The sequence below is a fragment of the Cavia porcellus genome, unplaced genomic scaffold, assembly GCF_034190915.1.
Source record: "Cavia porcellus strain 051 isolate PalLab524CR breed Dunkin Hartley unplaced genomic scaffold, mCavPor4.1 scaffold_14, whole genome shotgun sequence".
Taxonomy (NCBI): domain Eukaryota; kingdom Metazoa; phylum Chordata; class Mammalia; order Rodentia; family Caviidae; genus Cavia; species Cavia porcellus.
Window position 1 is genome coordinate 52332021 of NW_026947497.1, and position 12007 is coordinate 52344027.

Here is a 12007-nt window from a genome sequence, read left to right on the forward strand (position 1 = left end):
ATCAATTAAACACTACAGAGATTACTGCAGGATATTCTAAAAATGAAAAATACCAAGATTCCAGAAACAGTGGCAGAGCGGCCACAATGAATGGAACAGAAAGCGAAATGAAGAGGACAAACTGACAACTAATGACAGAAAAAGAGCTCAACAGAAATGAGGCAGAGAAGACTGGATGGTAGGAACAGCCATTTTGGAGAAAACAAGACATCATAATAGGTAGTGCTGATTTAATATCCTCTTGTTTTGAAGTCCCATCAAGCTTTTGTTCTTCTGTCTTCATCGATTTTAACATGTTGTATCTTATTGGATTTTATTTTATGTGACAATATAAACAAAAACTTTTATAGACAAGGAGATGATATAGAAATCGTTGTTCATTTTCGGTTAGTTGATTCTAAATACCCTGTAATACTGTCATCTTCTTGAACAGTTTTACATTGTCTTGATACGTTTGATGCTACATTATACGAAGTTATACCCAAAGATTTTAAGGGAAGAGACACTATGGTAACTACTATTATGCGGAGATTATCTTATGGTGAAACACTACTTTGCTTAAATGGCTATGTTTTGACCTGCGCTGTTTTGTTGTTATGCCCTCTTTTTTATCTCAATCTCCTTTTTATTATCTACTTTTTCATTTTTATCCTTTTAATTAAGGGAAAAATAAATAAAAAATAGCAGGATATATTATAGTAACCCACGTTGATTTCCTATTAACTTGATTTGAAACTCTGTATTGCTCTCACCATCTTGTTTTGACTGATTTTCCTCTATTCTGTTATGCTTGATAGTACAAAGTTTGAAAGTATAGGCAACAACTATGAAGACAATAAGATTCATTGTGATGCCCATTCTGGTTGACTATTATCTTCTTTTGAAGCCCTCTAATGTCTCCAATGTTTTGGTTTTATTGTCTTATTCTTTACTCTTTTGTTCAATTTTATTATACCTGATGATTTAGGCAATTATTCTTAAGATAGCAAGAGGCAGTATGGTAACCATTGTTGATCACCTTGTATTTTGTTTTTATATTATGTATTATGTCCATCCTTTTGATTTGACTGACTCTGTCCTGGTATGTCACATTTGGTTTTACTTTCTTCAAAAAAAAAAAAAAGTAATAAGAACTGTGGGAGTAATAAAACCCAAAATGCCTAATTGTCATTGTACAAAAGAAAGGAAAAGAAAGTGCTCTAAAAGATATATATTTAAGTGTATAAGATAGATAACCATATTACTGAGTTTTGTTGGATCATTGAACAAAACTGTTTGCAGTCTCACTGTTGAAAGTCCCCTCTATATGCTTTAATTTTGTAACTTCAACAACTATTTCTAAGATGACAATATGTAACTATTGATTTCCTACTGTTATTTTTTCTGAAAGTCTGTATAACTTGTACCCTTTTTCTGCTTTTGTTTTGTTTGTTTTGTTTTTTCTCCTTAAATAAAATGTAAAAAAAAAGACAAAAAAAATAAGATCATGTGAGAGTAAGGTGAGCTCAGAAAAATGTTACATTTCTATTAAAATTCACACAGGTAAGTACTGAAAAACGAAAAGTATGATCATTTTGCTGAAGATAAAAAGGTAGAATTTTCAAGCAGAATTTTGTTTTATAATCATGTTTTACAATCCTGTGTCTGCCAATACCACACAGAGTCCACGGCATGTGATCCACAGCAAGCGATCACTACGGGCTGGGCCACTCCTGCCCCAATGGCCAAGAAGCCAAGCACACTGCATTCCAGGGGTTGCTCGGCGACACTCCAAGGCTCCTCAGGTGATGATCTGACTGAACTCTGTCACGCTGTCCTGATTCCTGGACTGACATGACCTTGCACCAAGACATAAATCAGAACCACCCTGAGTGAGCACAGCCAATCACGGCTGGACCTTGCCAAGTCTCCCGATGCTGCTCCGCCTTTGCTGACTGACTTCTGCCTTCCCCTGGGCACACCAGGCTTTCTCCTCCTACCAGCAACCAAACTTGCGTAAGGCTTCTGTCCTACCCTTTCCTTCACCCTGTGCATATCACTCTACCACAGCTATCCAGCATCTTAGTGTCTCTAAGAGTTTAAGGGAAAAAACCTTAACAGTAGAACAAAACTTGAAAGTATCTGAAATGTATAGTTTAGTAGCTTTGTTAAAAAAACAAAATCTTTGCAAGCTAGAGGTGTGGCTCAGAAGGACGATACTTGCTTAGAATGCACCAGATCCAGGATTTCATCCCTAGCACAGTAAAAAAGAAAACAGCCAAGAAGACCTCCATGAACACATACTAATTTCTAGAAAAGTTCACTGATTTGCTTTAAATCAGTTTATTAGGTGAATAGGTACAATAGATGCAAATAGGTCCTCTATACCTTGAATTACTTTTTCCATTTCTATTACTTCATATACTTTTTCAAATAATTTTTGTAAGAAAATATCAGTATTTTAAAATCAAGCTAATTCCCTTTTTTCTCTTGTGAAGATTTTGAGTATCTTTCCAAAAAGACAGAACAAAATTAGACACAGCACCCCCATGTAGAGCTCCCGGTTGGGCCAACACCACGCCTGGAGAATCAGCACCCCAACCTGGGCATCACACGGATGCTTCCCAGGGTCACACTGATGTCTACCTCATCTATTCCAAGGATTGTATTTAAGTCATGGTCAAACACAGCTCTCAGATCTTTTGCTGCTGTTGTTATGTTGCTAGTAATTCTGCATTAATGCACTTTACTTTGTCATTCACTTAAATGTAAGTTTTTCATCCAGAGTCACGTGAAAAATTGATTCCTGTTTCCTATAAATGCCAGCTGTTCCAATCCACTGACTCCTGTCAACTTACTATGAGCATTTCCACAAGTGTCAATAAAGTCATCACTTTCATGCTTATCCTAAAACAGACATTTTCACTGAACCACCGGTTCAATGGCTGCCACAGGAGTTTGACACTCAGTTCATGGATAGTAAGCTTCAAATCTCTCTAATCTGTGGATGAAAATTTTATCTAAAATGAAATTTTCAAAGCAATAAGAAAGATGCTTAACGTAATCCTAAGTGTCTGTATAGTTCCTTGTTATAGTTCCTTGTTAGACACATTAAACTATCCAAGAAATAAATTAGTCCATGTTTTTCAATGTGCTACCCTCCCTAGCACTGTACTGTGATGACTACACCACGACTGAACATGGCATTCTGAGTTACTTCACATTCAGAAAATAACTTTATGGTCTTCAAAAAGGACTTCAATTTAGATCTAATTCACATTCAGACTGATGGTGCTTGAGTTTTGTACAATATTCCTGGACTCAAGAACTGATATGAAGAAATAAACAGGCAAAGGAACAAAGTTGACATGAAACAAAAACCGCATCAGTGTGGCTCTGTGTGGCCGCCAGAGCTCCAGGCACCAACACGGTCCCGTCTCTGAACCTTCCCAGACTCACTCCTTGACACAGGAGCTACGCCTGTGGTGCCCACTGTCCCTTTCCTCCCACACTTCTACTGACCCCGCTCGTCCATCCTGTCACTTCTGGGGCTGCTCACCGCTCCCAGACAAAACTTTGGATGCAGTGGGCCAAAGAACAGTCCAGGGACCCAAGGAAGCCTGTGCTCGGCTCCTCATGCCTTGGCAGGCCAGGACCCAGGAATGAGGACAGGGGGCCCAACCTCCAAGGAGGATGAGCAGCTCTGACGAGGACCCAGGAGGACTGGACAGGGAAGGGCAAATGTGAGTAAATGAAGCCAGCTGTACAAGGCTGCCTCCACAAGAGTCTGTCCAGGAAAGCCTGGGACACTCGTGGACAGAGTAGACACCAATGATGCCACTGCCTCTGCCCATCACTGTACACATCCCATGCAGCCAGTCACAGCAGACTTACTTGTATGGTCTCTGAGGTAAGACGCTGATCCGGGTCTTGTTGAGGATCTTCTTTAGCTTGCTCCTCCTTCCCACCGTGTTGGCTTGGCTCTTCTTGTTCACCTTCTCCAGGCCGATCACCTGCTCCACGTCCACGGCCAGGTCCAGGATGGAGCAGCAGCTGGCCTTCTTGATGTCTCTGATTTTAGGGAGGTGTGGGGCACCATTTCTCTTCTCTTCTGACAATCTTGGTAGTAGGTCTTTAAATACTGAAACAGACACAGAAGCATCACAGAACACCACTTACAAGAAACCTGAACACCCCTTGGCAACCACAGAACCTGGGAATACATGAGAAGTTCGGACTCCAGTTCCCAAAACTGACGCCAAGGACCTGCCTTGTTTGCTGCTTTAGCAGTGATTAAGAAAGTGATGCACTCCTTACAGGTGTATCGGTGTTTCCCAAGAGAATACAGATCTCACTTATTAATAAACAAAGAAATAAAAATAACTTTATGGTCTTCAAAAAGGACTTCAATTTAGATCTAATTAATTATGTAATAAAGCCTGTATTTATATTTTATTAGATTTTTATCCTGATTATGTTTTCAATTATAGAAATTACTACTTTCACAACTAAGATCTATATGTAAAAACACCCTCCACCTCAGAAAAAGAGAAAATTCAAAGTATGCGAAAAATACTTACCAAATAAATTTGTTTTCACAGTGATAGACAGATGTGTATTATTTCTAAGAATTTCCATGGCTTTTGACAGCTGGATATTTTCAAAGTTTTGACCATTTACTTCTAATATCTAAAAGTGAAATTTAAAATTAACATCAGTGTCATTACTCTGGAGGAAAAAAATGATACTAAAATTCACCCTCAACTCGGGGTCAGAGCCAGCGCACCTGATCGCCACGCTTCAAGCCGGCCTCGGCCGCTTTGCTGCCGGGGTCCACGCTGTCCACGAAGATCCCAAAGCCCTTCTCAGAGCCACCGAGCAAGAGGAAGGGCAGCGGGGCCTCTCGGCACGGCTTGGTCAGAGTCATCAGCCTTCGTTTGGCTTTCGCAGCACAGGCCAGGTTCAACAGCTTGAGGTGGCCACCCATTTTCTGCAAGAGCCCAGAAAGGTGCTATCAATTCAGAGACAGGAGCTTGAAAGAAACCCAGAGCTGGTACTTTAAAAAAAATCCAGTATTACCTCTCTTTCCATGTTATTTTCAAACTCTTCTAGAAATCCAGTCATTGCAGGGTCTCCTTCAAAGTCAGTGAAGTGATTGTTCACCCACAGCAGGAATACCCGTGTCACCTGAAAGGCAGTTCTGGTAAGTCACCTTGTTTTAGTGCCAAGACTGAAATCACATCACGAAAGGTACTTAAATTTCAAACAATTTACTTTATACTGCACAAACTACAAATTTCAACAGACATACTACTCATAAAAAATGACTGTCTGAAAATACACGTACTAGAAATGCAGCTTCATTGGGCTAGGCCTGTGGAGGATTTAACTAAACATCTTGCTTTGCTTTTGCTTTTTGGTACCAGGGATTCAACTCATGACTTGCACTTGCCAGGCGAGTGCCATCTTGCTTTACTTTCAAAGCATGCTCAAAAGAAGTCAGAATGAAAGCAAAAGTACAACAAAACCAAAATAGCTTAAAACAACAGAAGAGAGAAACTAAAAGCTCAGGGTGAGAGGACAAAGTAGGTAAGGAGGTGAGCAGTGTTAGCCTAGAAAGATCCAAGAGGAAGGAAGGTGTTAAGACAGCCCTGTGTGGCTGGCTCCCCGAGGCTAGCCTCGGCCGAGCCCCACGCCAACGGGGAATCTGTGTGGAACGTCCCTGCATGGACAGGGCCAGCCGTAACGGACAGCAGTTCCCAGGTCCACCGAAGCAAGGTGACTGTGTGCACTCTCTCCCAGAACAGCAGGGTTCATGGATTGAGATATTAGGCTAGTTTATGTTCTAACACATTTCCAGTATGAGTAAGTTTAAACATTTGGTGACCGATTTATTGGTGTTCGCATTTAAAGAGAAACAATCTACTTCCAAATTTGGACCTAAACATGTATAACAAGAAACGTTAATCTCCATTGTTTTGATGAAGTTTGCTGATATTCTACTAAATAGCCAAATCTGCAAGCTCACATTACAGTATTCCCCATGGAAGAGCCAGAAAGAACGCATTTCCAACCTTATCCCTGAGGGTCGGGTCGTTAAACCACTCCAGCAACTTCTTGCCCACTTCCATTGGGCTAGACAGGAATGTCCGGTAGGTCAGCAGGAAGTCCTCTATGAAGGTTGGATCCACCACCGAGTGCTCCTCCACCAGATGCATCATCAGCCTCTCGGAGGTGCCCTGAGACAAGAAAGAGGCTTGGGCACCAGCTGGAATGGACACTGACATGGTCCTGCACGTCAAGCCTTCAATGTAGTGCAAGCCGGGCAGCAGCACCCATTCATAAGCTGGGACTCATCCAGAAGGGCAGAGATCTTCTCAGTACTACTCATCACCTGCAAGAAGCATCACCTCTCAAGGATGTGCTCCCGCCTCACCTTGATGACAATGTGGCCCTTCCTGGTTCCGGTCCGGTCAAGCTCTCGGTGCTCTGTTACCATGATGATCTCTCCCTCCTCTTCGACTTTCTGCATGTTCTTCTCCACTTGGTTGAGGATACGGCAATAATCTTGCTGCGCGATGCAGACAAACTGGGAGAAAACCAAAGGCACAAGCGAAGATGAAGTGCTTGCAAAACACCTGTCATGCTAATAATTCAGTATTTAAATGATTAAAACTGGCATTTCCCCCTGTCTGTCCCATAGTTTCTAAATTAATGCAGTAATGAACCTTAATCAGGCTTCCCTACTCATCATACATTTTCTTCATTACTCAAGAAAAGTTTAGTTTTTAGCATATGTATATTACATTCAAAGTGCCACCAACTAAAAAACCAGAAGGCAAGGTACAAGGTCTTTCCTCAAACTTCTTTCCCAGTGGGGTTTTCTGGGCCAACAGACAAAAAGAATTATCTTTTGGATTTCTTCTGAAGATTTTCTAAAAGTAACCATTTAAAAATAATGGTTTTCATGAAAGCCACAAATTCAGAGACACTGTATACACTGCTGGTCATAGGGATGAGAAGTCACAGGCAGCCACAGAATGGCCAGTCCCTTCCGCTGAGAACAGTGACCCAGCACTGCAGGGGGGTGGGGGGACCTCTGTGCCACACCTAGAACGCTTCCAGGCTCCGGGATGTCCCTTTCCTAATGGTTCTAAACAAGTTAAAAGTCAGCGTGGTGGGCGCTCTGGCGTCCTGGACAGAACATCGTCGCCCTCTCCGCATGGTTCTGTGAGCGCTAATAAACTGTCGGGACTCGCGGCTTTAGGATTCTAAAACGGACACTGGACCGGTGAGGCATGCGCCACTCATCTCGGCCCTGAAGGAGCACGAGGCAGGAGGATTGCAACCCGTCTCAAAAAATAAAAGGGCCTGGGAATGTAGCTCAGTGAGAAGCCCTGGGTACCAACCCCCATATGAAGGCAGGGAGGTCACACAGAAAGGGCCTGAACTGACCAGCGCTGGTCTGGTCTGTCAGAGCCCAGCAAGCCACTACCGCTGCTGCCTTAGGAAAAGCGCCCCTGCAGGCCGGGGTCCAGGATCGGATGGCACCCAGAACCTGGCGCAGGGGCTGGGCCTGCAGTCATGTGAGGGCCCGAAGCAGTCCCCTCTGCACCCCATTGTTTCAGCGTCCTAAACCCAAAGAGCTGTCTGGCCTGGCTGCAAGGGAGTCCGCTGCACAGCATAGGCCCTACCCCTACCCGGTAAAGCACAGCGTGCACTTTAAAACACAGCGCCGCACAGGGAAAATGCAGACATCACTCACTACACAACACAACTAGAGTTCAGTGAGGTGGTCAAAGCAGACACCTGAGCAAATAAAAACCAGACCATTTATGAAATGGTCTGCGAATGAACAGTAGATGGATTTCTTTTTTTTTTTTTTTTTCCTTTTTTAATGATGCCAGGAATCAAACTCTTGACCTGGTGCTCACCAGGCAGGCGCTTGTAACTTTGAGCTAATGAAAACTAAGCCAGTGGTCAGAGCTCCACTTTCCAGGCTCTGGTGTCCTCAAGCTGCTCTAGCAAGACATCCCATAAATGCCGGGGGTGCCCCACACTATCACCACCCGGGTGGCCTGAGCCACCCAGCGCCGCCCACACTGCCCTCTCCCCGCCCTCGCAATCACACACAGGCTACTTTCACACCGCGCACCGCGCCAGCTTCGTGGGGAAAAGGCCCCTCCGCGACTGCGCGCGCTCACCTGCAGCACGGGGAAGCCACACAGATACAGCGTTTCTGCGCGCAGTAAATGGCAGTAGTTACATCGACTTCCAAAAACATCAATTTCTTCAATATTGGGGAACAGAGAAAATGCTCAGATGAGAAGGGGAACAACCGAGAGGGGAGGGAGAAAGCAAAGAAGGGACGGGAAAAAGGATAGAAGGGAAAAATGGAAAGGTTTTATACATAAAGAAGGGAAGAGAGGTTGGAGGGCGGAAGGGGAATGGGAAGAAGCAGCGGCCTGACTCATCAGGTACAGGGCACGCTCCTTCCTGGGTGAATGCTACCATTATGTGCATCTAAAGTGCGCCAGTAAGATAAAGACATTTCTAAAATCCCGTTTCTGTAACACGGACCATCCAAGATTGTTCCCCAAATTTGAATATGAGATTTAGAAAAGTTTTATTTCCAAGTAATTTTAGGTTTTTTTTTTTTTTACAGTCAAGTTTTAGAGAACATAATTTAAATTTTCTCATTTATCGTCTAACAAAGAAATACAGTCCTGTGTTAAATAAATAAATTTGGGAAAGAAAATGCTTTTTCCAAGAGAGTGTCCAGTGAATTACTCTTCTTGACTAAAGACTGACATGAGATAGGATAAATTTGATTTGAAATTCTTAAGTGTCTACACATTTTGGCATTTTTTCAGGATCATACTAAAATGCTATGAGAAATCAGGAGGACCTCAAAGTCAAGGTATTTAAAAAGAAAGAAGGTTTTACTTGGAATTGTTTATCTTCTTATTAGGAACTTATTTTTATTTAAATGAAACTCATGAATAAAACCTACCTTGTGTGATAAAAGTTGAAAACTTATGAATTGTTTTAGAGGTTTTAAACTTTTGGGCAGATGTGAACATATGGGAATTACGTGTCATCTTAGCATCCTCACGGGAAATCAAAGTTCAGATTTACTTACAAAAAATCAACAGGCAGGCTGGAAAGCTATCTCAGTGGCAGACCACTACTTGGAATGCTGGGGCCCTGGGTTCAAACCCCAGCATGGCAAAAGAACAAACAAACAAACAAACAAACAAAAAACCCAGCATATGACATCATAATTTATCTTGAAGTTTAAAGTTGCAAGTGATATAAGAATGAAGCAAAATTAAACGTCGATCAACATGCTGCACAGATAACTGGCCTATTTGGCCAGGCTGCTTTCTCACCCAGACTCTTCACCTTCAGTGTCACATGCTCCCATGGCCCTGCAGCTCCGCAGCCATGAGTCTCGTGCAGGCTGACTGCAGGAGGTGGATCTGTCTAAACCGGAGCTGTGCCCACACCACTGAAGGGTGGGAGCAAGTCCCACACACAGGCCAGGAGTGAGGCAGAGGGGGGAGACCGCGAGGACGAAGGGAGACAGGGGCATAGGAGAAGGGAAGAGAAGAGGTGCCTGCATGGTGGTACTGCAGGGGTCTGCACCAGGCTCTGACTCTCGGTAAGAAGCAGCTGGAGACAAGGGACCACAGGACAGAGGAGGGACCAGGCAGCCTCGGGCTTCAAAGATCATCGTGGCTCTCCACTCACCACCTCACTCTCTGCTGTGCTGAGCTGGGCGCCACTCCTCTCACCAGCGAACACTTACCTTGGACCTGGTGGAACGTTAGGACACAGGGACGAACCCTAAGCAAAAGCTCTTTTTTTCTTGGAAAAGCTCTCACTGCTTTTGTTCGTTCCAACTGGTGACCACTGATAGCATGCAACATTCTGCAGAATGACAGGACACCAGTGGCCACTGTACGATGGCCCCACCTGCTACAAAGAGGCGGGACTGACGTGTGTTCCCTGCAGAGTAAGGAGAATTTAAGGAAGGACGCTAAGATGCCATGCGGAACACACATGGTAGCTATGGGGTGGCCATCACTGCTGTGGTTTTAGGGGGTGTGTGCCAGCAACCCCTGCATTAGCACGCTCTGATGATGGCATGGGGCAGAAGGCAGAGCTGGCTTCTCTAGCAGATAGCTCGCCTGGCCCCTTTCCACTTCACAGGAGGAGCCACAGCGCCCACTCACCTCCATGAGAGCCCTGCTTTGCGGGCTGTGTGTGTGTGTGTGTGTGTGTGTGTGTGTGTCTACCTTGCTACCACCATCTCCCAGCAATGCTTCCCACCACCAACAGACTAGACCTTGCCTAACCCCTGGCCTCCATCCTTCCTCCTCGCTTCTGGAGCCTTTAGGGAAACAGCCACCCTTACCTGGTACAGCACACATGCCTGGGGCACTGTGACCCTTGTCACATAATACTTCTATTACTCATTCTGAAATACTTGTGCGTCTCCTACCAATTCAGCCCCACGTCACAAAATTTCCAACAAGGCAGTCTGGCCCGTTCAGGAGCATTAATACACATGCTGAACTCCCAACCATGAAGCAGCCCTTTCCTGGCCACAGGGAGACTCTGCCTCAAATGTCACTGTAGCTGCAGCATGAAGAAGAAGGTTGGAAGGGGACAGGGCACAGGAGGAGGGAGAGAGCTTCATCTCCTGGCTTGCTCTGAGCCTGTTTGCTTCAAGGATTTTTCTGGACCACACAGATGCCACACAAAGATGCCAAATGCCACACAAAGATTCGGGGATTTAGAGATGATTCTATTTTGTCCCATTACTCTAAATAATTGAGAGGTGACAACATAGTATGATTTTTCTGGCATTATATATTTAAAACATTGAATTTAAAAGTACTTTGGGTCAGTACTATTTTCTTATAGCCTTGGTTATATTCATTTTATTAACTTTACATGCATGACATAAAGAATTTCAATAAGTGATGCCATTTTACATAGCTCAGACACTACAAAACTTCAGCTCTTTCTTTTAGAATAAATTATATTCAGACTACATTAATGAACAAAGAGTACAACATTAATTACTGTATGTCAAATTTTTAAAACAATTTATCTTTTAAAGACAAAAATTTTTAGAGGGTAGTACGTAAATTACAAATAGCAAAAATTTTGAATTTATTCATAATATATACATTAATCTAAATTTCATAGTTGGGACTAGGAGTATGGCCCAGTGAAGCAGCACTTGCCTAGCATGCACAAGACCCAGAGTTCCATCTTCAGAAATGATATAAATTAGTTAATTAAACTTTTATCTAGAAAATATAAAGAACTTTAAAAAAAAAAAAAACAGGCCACCCAAAATTCAAAGACCCAATCCAAAAACGAGCATCTGAGATGAATACACAGTTCTTAGGTAAAGAAATACAAAAGGCAAATAAATATATGAAAAAATGTTCAACATCATTGGTCATTAGAGAAATGTAAATTAAAACCACATTGAGATTCCATCTCACCCCAGAAAGAATGTCCAGGATCAAGAAAACCACCAACAACAAATGCTGGAGAGGCTGTGGGGAAAAAGGAACTCTCCTGCACTGTTGGTGGGAGTGTAGACTTGTGCAACCACTGTGGAAATCAGTTTGGAGGTTTCCTCAAAAAGCTGGGATTGGAAGTCCTGTTTGACCCAGCTATTCCACTTCTGGGCATATTCCAGAAGAAGTGAAAACACAGCCAGTCATGCATGTGCACCCATGTTTATAGCAGAACAATTTGTCATAGTCAAACCTTGGAAACAACCCAAATGCCCATCAACTGAGGAATGGATAAAAAAGATGTGTTATTTTTATACAATAAGAGTACTGCTCAGCTATAAAGAAGGATCACACTGAGGCTTTTATAGGTAAGTGAATGCAAGTTGAGACCGTATTCAGAAGTGAAATAAATCAAATTCACATGTGTTAATACCCTACTGTAAGAAACTGAAAGAGTAAATAAGATCCAAAATCTTCAATAAGTA

At 43.1% G+C, this 12007-nt stretch overlaps 1 protein-coding gene across 1 annotated transcript in view; it reads right to left on the bottom strand.

Annotated features, from left to right (window-relative positions):
* Nucleotides 1-12007, bottom strand: part of LOC100725604 (uncharacterized) — a 65726-nt gene that overhangs the window by 37841 nt on the left and 15878 nt on the right. The window contains 6 exon segments of the mRNA XM_063260527.1: nucleotides 3874-4120; nucleotides 4560-4668; nucleotides 4766-4969; nucleotides 5059-5166; nucleotides 6054-6218; nucleotides 6416-6572. Of these exon segments, the coding sequence (XP_063116597.1) occupies nucleotides 3874-4120; nucleotides 4560-4668; nucleotides 4766-4969; nucleotides 5059-5166; nucleotides 6054-6218; nucleotides 6416-6572 (990 nt within the window).